Source organism: Pieris rapae, chromosome 4, assembly GCF_905147795.1.
Source record: "Pieris rapae chromosome 4, ilPieRapa1.1, whole genome shotgun sequence".
In the NCBI taxonomy this organism is placed as follows: domain Eukaryota; kingdom Metazoa; phylum Arthropoda; class Insecta; order Lepidoptera; family Pieridae; genus Pieris; species Pieris rapae.
Window position 1 is genome coordinate 5,081,596 of NC_059512.1, and position 19,252 is coordinate 5,100,847.

The 19,252-nt window shown below is 30.7% G+C and overlaps 2 protein-coding genes across 5 annotated transcripts; one reads left to right on the plus strand and one right to left on the minus strand.

The window, feature by feature from the left end:
* Positions 1 to 55: 55 nt before the first annotated feature.
* Positions 56 to 6,724, minus strand: LOC110992715. 2 transcript variants are annotated; one of them, XM_022258653.2, is made up of 6 exons: positions 6,430 to 6,724; positions 5,802 to 6,027; positions 5,456 to 5,689; positions 4,196 to 4,528; positions 3,196 to 3,324; positions 56 to 3,028 (listed from the first exon to the last, which is right to left on the minus strand). In XM_022258653.2, the coding sequence occupies exons 1-6, from the start codon at positions 6,547 to 6,549 to the stop codon at positions 2,427 to 2,429; spliced, it is 1,644 nt and encodes a 547-aa protein (XP_022114345.2). In that variant the 5' UTR covers positions 6,550 to 6,724; the 3' UTR covers positions 56 to 2,426. The 2 variants fall into 2 exon arrangements, with proteins under 2 accessions (XP_022114345.2, XP_022114337.2); XM_022258645.2 differs by having other exon boundaries at positions 3,187 to 3,324.
* Positions 6,725 to 8,118: 1,394 nt separating this feature from the next.
* LOC110993263 (glycoprotein-N-acetylgalactosamine 3-beta-galactosyltransferase 1) lies at positions 8,119 to 18,331 on the plus strand. Of its 3 annotated transcripts, XM_022259473.2 has the most exons (9): positions 8,119 to 8,251; positions 9,005 to 9,064; positions 10,093 to 10,223; positions 12,926 to 13,158; positions 13,487 to 13,625; positions 15,833 to 15,929; positions 16,313 to 16,439; positions 17,050 to 17,204; positions 17,951 to 18,331. In XM_022259473.2, exons 2-9 carry the CDS (start codon positions 9,047 to 9,049, stop codon positions 18,146 to 18,148), a joined length of 1,098 nt encoding a protein of 365 aa, XP_022115165.2. In that variant the 5' UTR covers positions 8,119 to 8,251; positions 9,005 to 9,046; the 3' UTR covers positions 18,149 to 18,331. The 3 variants fall into 3 exon arrangements, with proteins under 3 accessions (XP_022115165.2, XP_022115156.2, XP_022115148.2); XM_022259464.2 differs by lacking the exon at positions 9,005 to 9,064 and having other exon boundaries at positions 8,120 to 8,251; XM_022259456.2 differs by lacking the exons at positions 8,119 to 8,251; positions 9,005 to 9,064 and having other exon boundaries at positions 9,625 to 10,223.
* Positions 18,332 to 19,252: the final 921 nt, after the last annotated feature.

A 19,252-nucleotide genomic window follows, 5' to 3' on the forward strand; every position in this document is an offset into this window, starting at 1 on the left:
TTGTGGAAGGACAACGAATAGGCAACACACCATGTTAAATAATAAAACATAAACAAATGTTTAATAATGTTTATTACAAAAATACATCACAAGTATAATATATTGAGCTTAAAAGTCCTGTATAACAAGAGAACACACATTTTAACAGACTTTGAGATCAACAAGAATTTTAAAGTGACATCTATAAATACTCTGTTAGTGATTTATAAAATAGTATATTGGACATTTATCTCAACAATTTAGTGGCTATGGCACTTTAAACGATTGAACGATTTGATTAGATTCTACTATCAGCAGTCAACATTGACTAAAAACCGATTACGATGTATTCGTTGAAATTTTAGTAATAATAATACTAATAGTATTATTATTACCGAAATCGAATAAAAGTGTAATTTAAAAACGTATGTTATCGTTTAATTATTATGTATAATGTTTCACACTAATTATTAGTGAAATCGACATAGTGGCACAGAGTTTTGTGCTACAAGCTAATAATATATAACATTTGATACAAACAATACGAAATACTATTAATATAATGGGAATTCTTGAAATAGTTTTATAAACGTAAAATTTTAAGCAAATGTCAGTAGAGATAAATATTGTTTAGGATTTACACAAAATACTGCAATCGAAAATTCACAAGCTGATTGCTGATAGTACCATTTAAAGTCTGGTAAGAATCTATTATACTCTACAAATTTAAAAATTCATTGATGCCAGATTAACAACGTAATAGTGAAAATCTAAATAATTTTTAATCAAATGTATAAGTGAAAATAGAATTATGTACAAAAGGTGAAGAAAAAAGTTTTTAAATTTTAAGCAAATACAGTCAACATCATCTACCATTCAGGAGCACAATTTAGAACTCGTCATAAGTCATACACGTAAAGCATTTGATAAACCGAAATAGCATATTTCATTACAAGTGCGGAAAGCCTGTCATTGCAAAGAGTTCCGACAAATGTCTACCCGAGCCGAAGGTGAGGGTTGACACTTGGCAGTCCGAACAAGTCAAGAGTTAACATCGGGTATAGCGTAGAGGCACAAGTAATTTGAAGGCTGAATACTATGACAATCAAAAAGCTGTATGTTGCATATACAAATTAAACATTTTACTCTACCACAATGCCAAAGCTACAAATACACTGGAGAGCATTGCTTGATCACTCTATATGCTGGAATCGTCACAACCCAGGGCGGCGATTCTATTAACTACCATTTACTGTAGGCCACAGCAATAGTGAAAATAAAAATCCTCTAAACGCAAAACACTTTTTGCTCCCTAGTGTATTTGGCTTTTGAAAACACCAGATTTTAAATTATTAAAATTTTACAAATTTTAAACACGACACGTTTAAACCCTTCCCGAAAACTATACTACAAGGAATTTCTAACATATATTCAAATGCAAAAATCTACAACGAATTTTGTAATTGAAAATTAAAATTTTGTCGGGATTAATTCAAACCATAACTTTCACAAATTCTCATAAATACTCTTCGTTTAATGTCTATTACACATTCCCACAATGAATATATAACTACAGAAGTTAATAAATATTATTTTATTTATGGTTAATCAAAGATAGAACCACATAGAAGACACAATTTTAAACTTCGTGATTTTCAAGTTATTTTCATAAAGAATGTTCTAGACTTCTTTCATGAATATCACTTTCACTACCCCTGTCCTATTCCATCAATTTATAACAATATTAATATTTCTCAACGACAAAAAATATTATCTTTTTCAATAGAAAATGGCCAGACTTATTACAATCATAAACATTTTAGCTGCAAAATCCACCTTATATACATACAATGATTATACATATAATTACTGCAAGTATATCTATTATTCTGTAAGGAGAGTTAGGAAAACAATTGGAGAATTTTACTGGTAAGTTGAATTCAAGTTGATATGAAAAATATTATAAACCGAAGTAACTCGGTTGTATCCCCAATTCACAGGGGGATATATTCAATTAGACAAAATACAAGAATTTTTAACTTATCTTAAAATTATTTATTTTAAATCAAAACTTATTGATATTCTAATAAAAAAATAAGGTAAATTCTACACAATAGACACCATACGCATACAAAAATTATCCGTCGCAAGTATTGTGAGAACCATTGCAGTAAATTAAAAAAAAGTTTTTGATTAAAATATATAAATACCCTTTCAGAATAAGTAGATCTGTAAAATTATAGTTTTTCTTTTTTTTATATAATGGCAATAGTTTAACTTTATGCCAGTTTCAAAATTATACTGTTCGTCTTTTGTTTACGACAGATGACACACATTAATAGAGGTATTATATTTAAAATAGTAATCTGTGTAATGTAGTACAGTCGATTTTCTATATTACAAAGAAAACAATGAAATTCTTTTTTCGAATTTTAAAAATCCGTAATTCACAGCACAGCTTTCTTCTCAACGCAATTCTTATCAAACTTTATGACGTGATCGTCACGACTGTTGCTCAGCAACTTCTTAGCCCTAGACAAATCGTCCAAAAAGCACTTACCCTTCTCTGTTCGCATCAGTTGTTTCCTCGGCAACAAATTCCTCGATAAGTACGCAACAAACTTTTGCCAATCCTTTATTAGGAAGAAAACTCGATCGTTTCTCGTTTCGACTGGTATATCGCCGTCCGAGTGTTCGAAGAATACGTTCACGACATACTTTTTGGGCTTCGAAGTTTTTGTGGACCGGAGGAGGGATAGCAGGAGAAGATCGACTTTGTGGGCGGTTATGATAGGTTTATCGTATATATTGTTGTAGAGATTTGTGTCCTCAGCTGGTCCAACTACGTAGACAATGTGAGAAGCGAGTTTGAAAGCCTCTTCCGCCCATATGTAGGGGTCTCCGTGCGATGTGGTAGAAATGTCGCCATCGTACATAATATCGAATCCGTATTCCGCACGAAGGTAGGTGACAAAGGAAGCTACGCATTCTGCGTGGAGACGGCTGGCAGTCGGGTATATTATCAGGACCTTTGTTGGTGGAGGAATTTCTGGAAAAAAATGCGTATATTTAGAAATCGCGTATAAATTATTGTAGTAATTATAGCACATAACAAAAAAAAAATTAATTCGTATAAGATATACGAAATTATAAAATTACTAAATTTTCATACACTTCTTAAATAAATTAAGTGTTAAGTCACTTAACTAGATCTACCTTGGCCGTATTCCTTGCACCAGTATCGTCGAATTCCGCGTAGAACTATGTAATAAATAAACAATGTTGCCAGGATGAGAGCCGTTATGCTTGCTATGCAGATATTCATAGCTTGATGCACCTCACTTTCTGAAGACACAAAATTATATATTTTTATGAATTTACTAAAACAACAGAACATGTACATTGCATATAATAATATGCAATGCAAATAATAGTAGTTTTATAAAAATCAGTATTCATTTAAATATGAATTATAATTTTTTTAATATTTCTTTATTCACACTTGTTGCAAAGAAACACAAATAACACAATACATAAAAATTACAAGGGATGCAACGGGCGGATTTATCGCTAACAAGCGATCTCTTACAGGCAACCTTAGTAAGAAAAGAAAACAATAAATAAAAATGATGAGTGCAAGAAGTGCATAACCAGAAGTTATATAAAATATATATATATATATATATATATATTAATCTACAGAACCTTAATCTAGAGAAAAAAAATAGAATATAATATTATTTGAATAAATAATGTAATATTTTTGGAGGCTGATCTTTAAAGTAAGCTAATTATATTTAATTATTAATATATCATAAGTCAAGACAGTAGATAGTTACACAAATCAAGACTGCTAATATAATTCACAGGAATAGTTGGAATGAAATTTTTTTGTTAATAGTGGCTTGTTTTACCATATTATGTTTGTATAACCATTGTAAGCATATAAAATCTTTGCAAGATCCATAATTATTCAAATATTTGTAATATTTCCTGTGTCTATATGGTGAAACAATTTATTGCGGTAATCACGACTTATTTGTAAAACTTAATATATTATTAAATAATTCATACTAATTCTATGCATGATGAGACATCGTTAACATATTTTCATGTAAAACTATAGATTAAAAAGCTTTTTTATACTATACACACATTTAAAAACAAAATTACTTTTGGTTCTCAATTTAAAGTTAAGTAAGTAAAAAAATCTTACTTATTGTAATCCTTGGGCTTTCTACAAACTGGCATTCTAACATTTGTCCTTTACACTTTTCATGCTGAGGTGTTACTTTAAAATAGTAAAGTCCAGGTGAATTCAGAAGACTATAGGTATATGTCACTTCTTTTGTACTATTCTTCACTTTGATGATAGCGGTTTTAACTAATTCCTCACATTGGTTCTTATGATCACATTGTTTCATCACATCTATTTGGTAGGAATGTATTTTTAGTTGCGCTGGGGGTGGTATTATATGCAGGTTCATAGTTGGTGTTAATATTTCAATGTAAACAAATGGTTTCCAATCTTTTTCACTAATAGTTGGGCCTAAAAAAGAAAATAGTTATTTTGTAAGCTCACTGTTGTTATTTACTGCAGTAGATCTTTACATCAGCATACATCTATTGCTGTTATCATTTTTATTTAGTTAGTACAGACGAGAAGTTGATCAGTCTTTTGTGCCTGGTACATGTAGTAAAATTATAAGCTAGTCAGTCCTCACAATGTTTACATCTAGAGTACAGAGAGAAGTAAAGAAAAATAACATGTCTCTCACTCTGTTTTCAAATGAACAACCACAATTTTGTTAAGAAAAGATTAATATTTTGAAGACCTTAGATCTGTTGGATATCATCATATTTATCATAGATTATCATTCAATATTGAAATTATATAAATACTAAATTATATTGGAGGATTGCTAGTTAGGAATTAAACTATGAATAAATTGAATGCTGGTTTATATAACCAGCATTCAATAAATACACAAAATTTGTATTGCTTAGAAGATTTTTCCTTATTTGTGTTTTGTGACTTTGTACAAAAAAAAATCTTATCAGTGAAACTTATCTAAATGGGTAAAGTTTAAGGTTATAATCATACCAAAAGCTATCCATGTTTATTCAACTTGTTTCTGATAAACTGTTAATACAATATGTGTGACTTATCCAGCTAGTTACTTTGAGAATACTCTAAATTGTCATTCACGGCGGGAGACGCCAACCAGATGTTAATAATTTCCCATTTTAGAAAAGGGGAGATTTCGACACTCCCCTGCTGCTTAGCCACTCAGTCACATATCTGCCTGATAGGCTAGAATGAAGGTATCCCACAAAAAAAAAGTTGTCATTCATGCCTTTGACAACTTGGATTATTCATTTTTTTCACTGCATAGAATGTCACATCCTAGAGGATGGATACAAAATTCTTTAAAATTTGGGGCAAAAAAAGAAAACAATAATTTTAAATACTTACTTAGCATTTGCGCAGATGGAATGTTGAAGTAATATCTGCCTCTATTGACAACATAATCATCTGTGGCCTCAAAATCTAGTATATGGCTTTGACCATTATAGTCACCATCAGTCAATGACCAATAACAATCATAATATAGCACTGACTGATCATTAAATGTTACATCATTAGATATTACAATGTTCCTACAGTGACTCTCTTTGTTATTATATTTTTGAAAACGAAACTTCATTGCTGAAAAAAAAAATATTTCTAGATTAAAGCACCTTAAATAAGAATTAACAACATATTTGTACTTTGTTTGTTTTACATAATAGAAGACATAAAAAGGTCTTGATGGACTTACTTTTCCACTTTATATTACTGAATGTGATATTTAACACAGTATAGTTATTGCTATGATATTCTGTGCTGGTTTTAACTTCAACTGGTAAAATATATGGGTGTAAGCTTACACCACCAATATGAGCATTATTCTCTATGGGACCAAAACTGTCTACACAATCTGAACTATTTGGTGGTATAATTTCGAGTTTGCAGCTGTCATCATCAGAATTACCCTCTCCTAGTATCTAAAAAGAAGTCACATATTTTTATTTACTTCTGGAAGGAGCTAGGCAGGCTTAAAGCCAGTAATTTACGCCAACGTGTATTAGTTATTGTATGTACTGATAAATTTTGGAATTGGGAAAGCAATATTTGGTTATATTGGAATTTATAAGTTGAGGATTAGCAAAATTACTACAGTTTTAATGAACAAGTGTGATTTCTTGGTTTTCTTATATTGTGCACAGATGTTGTTCTAATGCATATAATTTTATTCAATTTTGTCCACGACAAATCTAAGACAAAGTACATCGCATTAAATTCTTCGACTTCTGAACTAACTCATCATCTGATGGCGGCAGTTCAAGGTTGCTTATAAATCAATAAATCAATAATTTGTACAGTTAATGTAGTTATAGCTAACTCACCTGGGGCGTACAGCTTCGCACTTTTGTGTTGTTGTTACAAAACTGAAAATGCTGCTCGAAACCAACAGCATATTGAAATAAACAAAATGCTACTAAATAAACAATCCCCATCCTAGCCATTTTAAGTTATTACATTAGAAGTAAGCAACATCAAAATAATCTAAAAAAGGTTTTGAATTAATCACCAATTTGCAACATTTTAAAAAATTTACACCCATTCGATATACACAAATAAAAAATGTAAAGCAATTAGCATCTAATTTTTCCAGATTTCTATTATCATTTGCTCTACGAATGTCGATTGTCGAAACTCGAAAACATTAAAACAATATGGCTGACGTTCTAAATTGTTATGAATGACGATTGACGACACGGAGACAATTGACTTTACTAGAATTTCTTACCTATGTACTACTAAATTAACGGTATTGTGTTGTTTTTTTACATTAATTGAACAAAAAGTGTTCGCAAATAATATATTTCGCAAAACATATATAATGAGGTGAATGACAAATGTCTAAAAATATCAACGAAGACTGAATTGGTCTATGATAAATAGAAGAATACTTGCATTCTATAATTTTAAATCTTGTAGTATGTTACATATACATTAATTTTATTTACATATATTATATTATTTATATAGTTTGTAGATCATTAGAAACCACCACTATGTAAAAATGTCAAATTGCCATTCAGGTACATATATTATATCTTATGTTTTACTACTCAACTCTACTTGAGTGAGTAATATTTTTACTTAACTCTGTATTAAACGATATAACACTTACTCGAATGTTATGTTAAGTCTGCAACAATTAACGTTAAAAATTGGAAGCATTAGAATGTCTACGGTTTTTATCGCGGTTGTTCAGCAAGTGATCTTTTAATATACCTTACTTAACAGATAGGCTGAGGGGCCGTCAAAAAAAGAGGTATTGCTACCTTAAAGTTCGGCAACGAACTTGCAAACTTATATAAATAGTTGTAAAAAGCATATTTTCGTCAAAGTAACATCCTTATAGAATTCTATTAAGTTTTTTTTTAATTTTGGGTAAAATATCAGTTCATCATCTGGCATCGTCAGCTGTACTGTTTATTTATAAGCAATCTTACAGCTGACACAATATCCATGTTATAAAAGAAAATAGACGACATATAAAGCGAAAATAGATATATCAAACCAGAAAACATAAAATAGGTATACATTTAAAGTAAAAACATACAATTATTACCTAATATTTTAAAGAAATACTGAGCTATTTTCATTCGTTTATACACGTTTGTATCGGATTCTGTCAATTATGTTGTCAATTGTCGATGTCACTTGCGGTCTAGGGATGTGAACTTTTAAACTAGTTCCGCTCCGATTTGATTTTTTAAAATCATAACTCGAGAATTTTTTTAAAAAAATTGATAAAAGTTGCAAGCTGCTGCTGTATTTCTGATCTTCTTAAGAGTGGTAAGCTCAACAAAGACATTTAATTATACCCAAAGTGTAAACCACGATGTTTAGTTTGAAGAGTTAGTGAGTTAGTCTATATCCGATTCACACTATGAACTGTATGGATTCAATCCGATCCGAAAATAGATTGAATATCGTATGTTCATAATTTTTTCTTCAATAGTATTCGATCGTGCATCTCTAAATGATCTTTGGTTTGATCTTTGTTATTTTTAAGCGTTTACTATTATTTATTCATCTATAAAATAATAATGTATTCATTTAAATATAAATTCTGATTATCCTTTATAACACGACACAAATAATGAAAAACCAAAAACCCCGTCGATGAAGCTTTTTAAATCGTCAGCGATGACCGTGAGTAGAACTACTCCGCATTTTGATTTTATATTAAAATTTCTTCTAAACCTTTTTAATCTAATGTAGGTATTAAATAAACAATTAATAAAATACAAGAAACTGGTTTAAGTAATACGTATTATTTATAAATAGGTACATGTCCATCAATAAGTTATAATATATTGATTAGTAACTTCAAAAATTACAATCAGACAGTTTTTTTGGATTAAGACTACTCTTTTATGTTTGTATAAAGTTAAACTATTAAATAGCATAAATTTAACATTCATTTGCATCTTAGTGGGTAATTATCAAAAGTTTTATAAAATAATGAAATATTTATAATGTATGTTTTTAATATACGTATATGTATTAAGTTGTAAATATTTATTCTTTTATAATTAAAGAAGTACTTCATCACTTTTTTAACTATAAAACATATGCGATAAGGTTTTTATTATTTTTACTAATTGGTACATTTCATACATAGGTCTTATATAAGGCCTTTCTGGGTATTGTTATATTTATTTCAAACTTTGAATTACAATATTATCTAATTAAAATATAAAAATACTTTATTAACAACAGGTATGTTTGTAACAGGAATTTAGTTTTAAAATAGAAATCCTTTGTTAAAATTGCAAATTCCTAAGCAGCACTTTTTACAACACAAGTATTCAAGGCACGCAACACAATAGACAAATACTAATAAACAAACAAACAAACAAACTAACAACAAACAACCACTATGTATATGTATAACCTTTACAGTTGCGGTAGCCAGTAAGCACAGTTGCATTCTAAACTTTTACTATGCGACTTAAATATCATGTGAGTGTGTTCATGTAATGAAATATTTCACTTATATATTCTGTTAGCTAAAAAAAAAATTTTATATTAAAACTGGATCTGATGATCATATTTAATGATTCTAAGAAGTGTAATAAAAAACTTATAAGGGCTTCAATTATATGTTACATATTTCTAGTATAAATCGGATAAAAGTAGTGTATATAGGATAAAAGTCCCAATGCAACGCAATTAACTAGTAGAAGACACATTTCTTCCTCTTCCTCTTGCCTGTCCACTAATAAAGTAATTTAGTTTACAAAATTGCAGAGTTCTACAAAAATAATTTACAGGTACTTTTGCTGTTTTAGATAAACTTGACTTGATCTAGTATTATTATGCAAGTCACATGTCCATTTTAGCTGTGAATCTGTGTTTTATTTCTCAAAAAATAAAGCACAGATCTAGATATGTTCACATTTTTACATGCCCATTTATCATATTCATATTTTTTTTAATTTAAAGATAATATTAATATTCCATTCTATTTTATTTTAGGCCATCTGACTTTTAATTTATAATAAGTTTCTAGTATTTCATTTCATATTGCTGTTTTGTCAACAAATATGTATATTAATAATTGACATTATTCTCTGGAAGATGTGATACTGTGTAGTGTGAGGGCACCGATAACACGAGTGACCGAGTGATTAGACACTAGAATCGCCGATTTTATTACAATTTTATGTCGTCGGTGTTTTACGTTACTGATAAATTGTAAATCGTGACCCCTAGTTTTGTTACATCTATTCAGTCAATATTAAAGCGCAAGTTATATTTAACGCGAATAAAGTACTGCTAAATTAATATTGTATAAATTGTTTATAAAATATATTTAAATCTCTCATCATTGTAGTTGGCGCTAGATGGTAAATGAAATTCATACATTGCAGTTTAGGCATTCGTTGCGTGAACACACGAGTCGCTTTTAATAAATTAAAAAAATATTGTTTATGCTTTCTGGAGCTCAAATTCTTTTGAGCTGTATGTCTATAAACGCAACTGTGCAGGCGGAGGGCCGGGTGATGGGACGCCGGTTTGTGCTAACCCTGGTGATCGGGATATCAGCCGGTTTTAGTTTTGCCTACATACTACTAACATCAGCTGGATTTCCCCGAGACGTAGCCTGGTCATCGTACAGGTAACGTTGGCATGGTGCTTGGTTGCTTTGTTAATTGCGTGTTGCACGTCCTGTATGTAGAATGATATGAGCTTACTCTACTGTATGGATGACAAGAGTCCCGATAAAATTAATTTATTTAAATTATTTGCATGCAAGCTGTAATATACAGTATAGTTGTTTTTCTTTGTCTTTGTTAATTAATAATAAACATAAAAAATACCACATTTTAGAAAAATTACTTCGACAATTATCGGATACTATCTCAATATACTATCACGAGTATTGCTCTCTTTAATAACATATTTATTACGTTAAATCCTTGTGTTTTTGGTTTTGACTGTAAGCGTAGGATAATAAATATTCCTTGGGTTTTTGAAGGAAACTCTAGCTACTAAATCTAGGACATAGTTAGCCACATAGTTAATTTAAAGAATCTGCGCTTCACACATGAGACCTAGTTTCAGCCAATCAATACACGCTTCAATTTAATTTATTTCAGTTCAAAACTCGTCTTCTTAGTTTTATCTTTATTTAAATATTTAAATTTATAGAAGTATATCTTTTTGAGTACTGTATGCACGTCATCTAGTTTTAATTACGAAAGAAATCTTCTAGGATTTCGGTACAAGCTTAAGCCAGTGTACACATAAATATACATATAGCTAAATACAATAGTTTTAATTTGTTATATAGCTGTCAAAAAGAAATTGTAAATTAGTACTACTTTTACCCAGGATGTTGTTTAATTATCTACAAAACTATGGTTTAATTTATATTTAAATTTTTTAATCTATTTGTCGACCAAGGACGTTATAATAATGATTTCTGATAAATATATGACAATGCAATTATTTTTATAAATATTTTGCGACAAATAATATAAAAAAATATATTTTTATTTCTTGAGGTCTTTTTTATAATGAGTGTTTCTTAATCACGGCGTGATTCGTACGCTTGCACCCTCTTTCTCTTGAAGTATTATGCTTCTTAAATACTATTGGGAGATCTACATATGTTGCCGAGCGTATGTATAAATTTAGGTAAAAATAAAAAAAAATAAATTAGTAGTTAGTTTAGAGTATTGTGTTCTTTATTATATACTATTTTTATCACAATTTAGCTTGTCTTTCGACAAATGCCTTCTCCAATACTTCTCGACATGTTGATCTGTCCTTAACTATTTTATACCATTCTACCCTGGTACAAAATTTAGGTTAAAATGTTAGACACAGCGGTATATATCATGAATTCTGTGTATCGAATATGCATCGACGTCAACAAATAGGTCGCGTTAATCTGACCAGAAAATTGACGATTACACGTTCATTGTGAACATTGTGAATTCTATCAGATTTATTGTACATACATAAAATATAATTGGAACTAACTTGTTAATAGCTTACACTACGCTGGATTTACCTACGTCATATTTTTTAGTATACAGTTATTTATATTCACAGAAAGCTACGGCTTTATTTTAGTTCTTGACTAGGTAATAACCACCTGGAATACCCTATATATGTATAAAAAACTGTAACGGCAACTTTACGTCAGAAGCATAGAAAGGAAAAATTTCTTGTTTCAATCATCATATTTTCTGTGAGAAGCTTTCTGTAATTTTTCTTTTAAAAATCATTATGATGTAATAGATTAATTAATTACTTCATTATTGCGTCTGATCTGCTGGTGCGTCATACCGCGGCACCCATGCTCACAGGAACCATTTATACTTTTTGGACTACGAGGCGTATATTAAGAAACATTTTTTGAAAATTATTAATCATTGCTGTCTATTGTTACTATTACAGATGCGAAATTAACAGTGACAATTTCACATCTGTGAGAGGTACGGTGAAAAATAAAATGTCAATTAGGAAATAAAGTTTCTCTTCAGATTTATTTTTACAAACGAAATACGCGTTGCAATTTTCTGCCACATAAACTGTTAATTAGCGATAGTTATTGGACGTTTGTTCAATTAATTTTTACATACAGATTACTTTTAAACCGGCATTGAAATATGTTTTTATGAAAATATGCTGTTGTCGTAGGCTTTATTTAATTTATTTAATATTTTAACTGGAGATTCGGTTTACAAATTTCATTCTAAATTTAGCATCAGTAGAAATTGTAGTGCTAGTAAAGCTTTTAATTTTTATAGTAGTGATTAGACTAATGCGATGCGATGGGGAATGATGTCGAGGCTTGATTTATAAACAAATTGTATTTCTTTAAATTTTGTTAAGTATAATTTAGCCTCCCATCATTTTATAACTGCAGTTATGCACTCCTAAGAACTGTCTTGTCTACCATATTGTACCCAAAAATCAAAATAATATTGTAAACTCAATAAAACTAATTATATTCGTCCATATCTTTTATTTGTTTAAAGTTGAATAGATCTTGTTCTCGATTGATTTAAGAACGTTTTCAGTAAAATTGGTTTGAATTCTATGAAATAAGGAGTATCTTGGGCTTATAACAGTAATGAACGTCAGAAAACTGCTGTTTCGATTTTATTATTATTTTATCATTAACCGCCTCTATGTCGTTCTCCATATCTACTCGCCCACGTATCTAATATATATGTAGTAATATGGGCTATATTATCTTATAAACTAGTGTATTTTCAGTTCAGTAAATCTCGCATCCTTAAATCAGTTAGGATAATATGTCACGTTTTCTTAAGTTTTCTTTATTGTTAGTCAATTTTATTTCAGAGAGTCGGCAAGGGATTTGGATCGACACCCGATAGTGAGCGTCATTGAACATGGCAGTGATGAGCCAGCTCATAGGGATGAAGATCGATCAGTGGCAGATGAACTGGCTAAGAAAGTTAGGGTGCTTTGTTGGGTAATGACGCAACCCAGCAATCACGAACGGAAAGCGAGGCACGTTAAAGCGACTTGGGGAAAACGATGCAATAAACTGCTCTTTATGAGTACATCTGAAGGTATATTTCATATAGAGAGTAAAATGAGATATTTATATAGAGGTTATTAATATCGAGGGCGTAATTTGTTATATACCTGTTTTGTATTAACAATTACTGATAACTTGTCTCTGTAATATTTTCGTACAAATACTTTATGCAAGGTATTTTGAATATTACTATCAACTGATTGTGAAAGAACTGTAATTACAAGGATACCTTTAATATTAACCATTATTATTTATAATAAACCAACTTAACTTATTTTATAACCAACTAAAAATATTAATTGAAAATTAGATATTTGATACCGCTGGTACGTCTAGTAATAATAATTATTTAATTTCAGATAGTTCCCTTCCAACAGTGAAGCTGCCGGTTAACGAAGGGCGTGACTATTTATGGGCGAAGACAAAGGCCGCCTTCCGATACGTGTACGAACATCATCGGCGGGATGCTGATTGGTTCTTGAAGGCTGATGATGATACGTGAGTTCAGGTTTTTTAAAATAAAATATGATATTTATTTTTCAATGAGTTTTAGCTTTGACGCAATGTCCGGGGTTTTTAAAAAAACTTCCTAATAAGGTCGATACGTATCATCGTTTAGGAGTATTGATTTCTGTACTAAAAACTATTTTACTGTTTAATTAATTAATTTGTGTGTTACGCGATTGAATATACGTTAATTTTACCTTACTTTTAGAATTAATTTAAATATATAAACGCCAATATAATTGCATATTAACGACACGAAGTTACACAATCAGTATTGTTATTAAGTAGCGGCATATTATATTAATATATATAAAATAAGTGTCACGTTGTTTGTCCGCCATGGACTCCTTAACTCCGTAGTTAACCGATATCAATCAAATTTGCAAACCGTGTGCAGTTTTATCTAACTTCTAAAGATAATATATAGATAATATCTAAAGATAGGATAGCTTACATCTCAATTTATATCCGCAATATTATTTTAATGCAAATATTTTTTTATTATTTGATACAATTCTAACAGATGGCGCTGTGTTAAAGTACCAACCTTTCACATAAGTTATCCTACCTTTTCCCTTGTATAGTTTACTACTATGTAATATAACAAAAACTTTAGCCACAGCAACGCTTGGACGAATCTGCTAGTTAATATATAAATTACCGTCATCGCGACAAGAAATGACAAGATAGTTTAAGAATAGATTAATCATAAAATCAAATAATAATCTGTCAACTTTATGTCAAAGTCTCGGACCACTAAATAATGTACGAAGTACGTAACGAAGCTTAACACGATACAGAAAAGAGTAATACCGTTTTACTGTCGTGCAAATTTTTAGGTTTATGACTGGAACGTAATAAAATCTTTGAATGCGCCTAACACAAGCTATTGTTTAAATAGTTGTCAAGTACATTACAACCGAGGTCATCAATTTATTTCTCAAAATTAAGAGATCAATAATAGAAGAAAAGACAAAAGGAAACCTATAAAGTGTATATAAATTGTATTTTTGTTAAGAATTAATGTAGCGCTTTATATAAATCCGTCCAAATTATCCCAGCATTGACAGATTAGAATCTAAAATCTATGTGGCTTCTCTCTATATAACCATTAATCTCTTTTAATTAACTTAATGAATGTCCTAGTGTGCGAAAGAGTTCGCGGATTTTAATTTATAATATCAGATCTAGATTTTTATTTACACCATTTTAAAAATACATTGTCCATGTTTGTCCCAGACGGAATACATTTCCATTCTGAATACAAGAAAGAATTATGTGAAATAGTATAGAGTAAAAATCTTTAATAAAAAAATATTGCCCAAAACAATGAATATCAATGGGAAGGTAATAACATGATGCATGATCCATTGTATTTGTTTCACAGTTTTATTAAAACAGCATAATGATAAATCAGTGCCCCTATATAAGATTGCATCCGTTTTTTTGATCATTTTTTTTTCAAGGAGGTTGTCAGGTTTGATTTTGGTACGTCGATTTTATACGCCACACACACGTGTACATTGGTGCACGGCAGATAATACGATGTTAGGGGTGAGAGTAAGGGCATTATTTTTTTAGTGGAGCTATGCCTTACGCAGTCCACTCTCTCGCGATATGTGCATACCCACAAGAAACCTACAGCGCCACCAACACTTGCGCCCTGCCACAGGATTTACCACCATTCATCGGTGGTTCTCCACGGGCATGAATGATTGATGAAGCCGTGTTGGCCTAGTGCCAATACTGATCAGTGCCGGTTTTAGCACTACCAGCGCCATGGGCGAGATTTATATAGCGCCCCCTATCTGCAATTCAAACCCATATGAAAAAAGGAAAAACATATAATGAAGTTACCATTTATTACAAAAACTAATAAAATTTGACTTTTCTAGCCTTTCTGTCGGCGAAATCTTTTAGAGAATTTACGAGTAAATAGGCCTCGCTCAATGAGCGAGAGAAAATAATGGGGCGCCTGCGGTGCCCCTTTATATTCGGCGCCCTGTGCGGTGCCCAACCGCGCCCCACCGTAACGCCGCTACTGATACTGATTAACGTTGTTTGCATAAAAAAATATATAATATATATCTTTTTTATGTAATCTGTCTCATATATACATCATACATACGTCAACATTCCTTTGGTTATCACATGTGGTATGTTGTATTTATGCTAAAATACGAATTGTTCATTTCCAGATATGTCGTAGTTGAAAATCTTCGTTTTATGCTGTCAGAACATGATAGTTCGGATCCTATCTATTTTGGATGCAGGTTTAAGCCCTTTACATCACAGGTAATTCAATAATAAAAATCAGGTTTTAATGATTGCAAATAACACTAATTAAATAAATATTTTTTAATTAAATTTTTTTTGACGTTCATAATTGTACTTGTTTATCAATGAATGTATGTATTTTTGTTTGTTTGAAAAGTTTATCTTGATACCTAAACTTAAATTTATTTCTCGGTTTTTAATTAATGGAAACATGCGTGATTCTTGTTACTAGCGTCGCTTGTTAGCGATAAGGCCGCTCGATGCCTCGCCAATAATATTTTTTTTTTCAAGAGCGCATCGTGCAATCAGTCTTCTGACTATGAGCAGATGAGTTGTAGGAGGACGAACAATAATATGTTGTATATTAATTCAACAAAGTGTTAAGATAATAAATCTTTTAGGGTTATATGAGTGGGGGTGCTGGGTACGTATTAAGCAGTTCAGCATTGGAGCGGTTTGTCAACAAAGGCCTCCCTTCACCTCATCTCTGTAAGGCCAGTGATCATGGTGCAGAAGACGCGGAAATGGGTAAGTTTATTGTGGACTTTTGGAACTCTTTAAAAAATAATAATTAACGGTCTCTTAAAATTCACTCATTAAACAAAAAACTGGGAAGATCGGAAGCTATTTTTTTTTAATTAATTGCCTACCCCTATGCCATGACGATGCTAAGACGCTAATTATTGGGCGGTGCTATTTTTTGAGAACAAACTCGAAGCTTAAAATGGCAGTAGTGGCAGTAGTATCAGAAAAGTTAATCTCTTCTAGTAACAAGTGTATCTCTCAGCCTCCAATATATGCAAACGCAGCGTTCCTTATAATTACGAGTGTAAAAATCAATTGAAAGAGTTATGGCGACGACATTTTCCGTTTAACTAGCAAATAGATCGGAAAGTTATTAAAAATATAATCCTCCACTTTTGTTTGTACATGCTGCTGCTATAAAAAAATAATAGTGACCATGCATTTCACAATTCTAGTAATTTTTATAGAAGGTCAGAAAAGTGTTGCCCTGTTAATACAGTTGCACAGATTACGAATACCTGTCATGTAACATTTATAATAAGAAACATTACTATTTTTTTTTTGTCAATATTGTGTATAATCCTCTTAAGAAAGGAATTTATTTAATATTCAGGTATATGCCTGGAGCACATAGGTGTCAAAGCAATGGACTCCCGTGATGCGTTACACCGAGGCAGGTTCTTCCCTTTCGTTCCTAAAGACCATCTTTTTCCCAACCACGATAAAGGATTTTGGTACTGGAAGTATATCTACTATCCTTCCGATGAGGTAAGTTTTATACATTAGGCACTTTTTTATTTATTATAGTAAAATAATATAAATAAAATATATAAATAAATAATATAAAAAATAGTATTTATTATAGTAAAAAAATATAAAAGAATAACCCGTGCACACATTGGCTGCTTTACTGGTTGAGTTTTGGCGCGTTTTTTTCTTGAAGGATCCTAAGTGGAATAGGTTCAGATATACTTTAATGTGTCCATAAACATCGGCATATATAATATATATGTCCATTTTCATTCTATCGTACTAAGTGATAAATATAGTTTAAACAATGCAGTGTTTTGATTCTTTCATTACACGAGGCTAGTGTCAATAAGCAAGCAAGCTAGTACTTCGGGCTGCGTATAGTATGTATATAAATATGTTTTGTAAAAGTTTGTATTCAATTTTATATCATGTCTCGTGCGTGAATATGTATTTATATAATTTTGAAATATTGTTTATCTGTATAGCTGACTAAACAAATTAAGGATATAAAATCATATATTTTCTATCCCTTTTTTATAATTTTTTTTTTTTAATTCTTATTCGCTGTTTAGGTACCCAAGAAGTACGTAAGTTGATACTTCTTGCTATTCTCGCTTCTGGCTATTTCATTATTAACATAAATGTATCATTTTCCTATTTCGTTTCCTGAAGCGACAAATTTTCACAAATACAGATTACAAAATCATAATTCGTTTGATTATTCATTAAATTGGTCATAAATAAATATTAATTACTTTCAGGGTCTCGATTGCTGTTCGGACCACGCAGTATCATTCCATTACGTGGAACCACAACAAATGTATGTATTAGACTATCTTATATACCATTTACGGCCTTACGGTATCCGTTATGGCGGCGCAGACATCATTCCTCATGTAAAAACTGAAAGATTAATTTCTTCTCAAATCTCTACCCGGGAGATAAACGGGACGAGATGAACATTCCGATACTAGTCATAGATTTAAGTGAGTTATGTAAACTGTTAGATAGAATCTCGTAGTGATTTTTTAAGATTAATTTATTATATAGAAGTTGTATATTTAGGTAGTATTGACTTTTATTAACATAACTTTTACACATTTAAAGAAAAACACTTTTTTAACGGATTGAAGTTATGTATTATTGTAAACTTATAATTATTTAAACATAATTTTAAACGCTGTAAAGCACGCGAAACGTCGGTTAAATTTAAAATTATGTTTAAATAATTATAAGTTTACAATAATACATAACTTTAATCCGTTAAAAAAATGTTTTTCTTTAGATATGTAGGTAGTAGAAGTTTTATATGTAGAGTAGTTTTATGTTTTTGGTTCTCGAATTTCTTAGGTTGGCTCACTAGACACCGTCCACTAGACGCCATTAGACATGAAAGTGTTCGTTGGTTAATTGTTACCGAATGTAAATTCTGTAACAATTTACTTACTCTTAACCTGTTTTAAACTACATAAGTCTGTGGTTTTATCTGTTTATTAAAAGATTTTTGTTTATACAGTCATAGGTTGTTCAAAGTTTCTTTATTGATAACCAATTTTTTCTCATTCTATGGCCACATTTATATTATCCCATTATTATTTTATTCTTACAGTTGTTTTATGCTCTAAGTATTATATTATATCATGAAATTTGATCTTAATCTTTTTGTTGTCTGCTATTAGTATAGTTGGAAGTGAAGTAATAATTGTACTCAGTGCAAATAGTTTACTATTAGGTACACACACACACAAAAAGGTGGTGGTGAAATTTTTCTCTTTCTAAATAATTTTCCATATCATCGGAACTTTTTTCTGATGAGATGTAACGCCGATCTTGCTTCATTATCTGTTCTCAGCACTTATTGTTTCGTATAATGTCGAGTGTGACATTGGACAGGCATCATCAACAAAACATAAAAAGTGTGTATATGCCTGGACAATGTTGGCCTGTCAGTCAAGGCCTGATTAACCCTTAGGCTAATTATCCTGCAGCCTAGGGCGCGACGATCTAAAAATCTGTCAAAATCTCTAAATAGATACCAAAATAGATGAGTGTTACCAACTGCA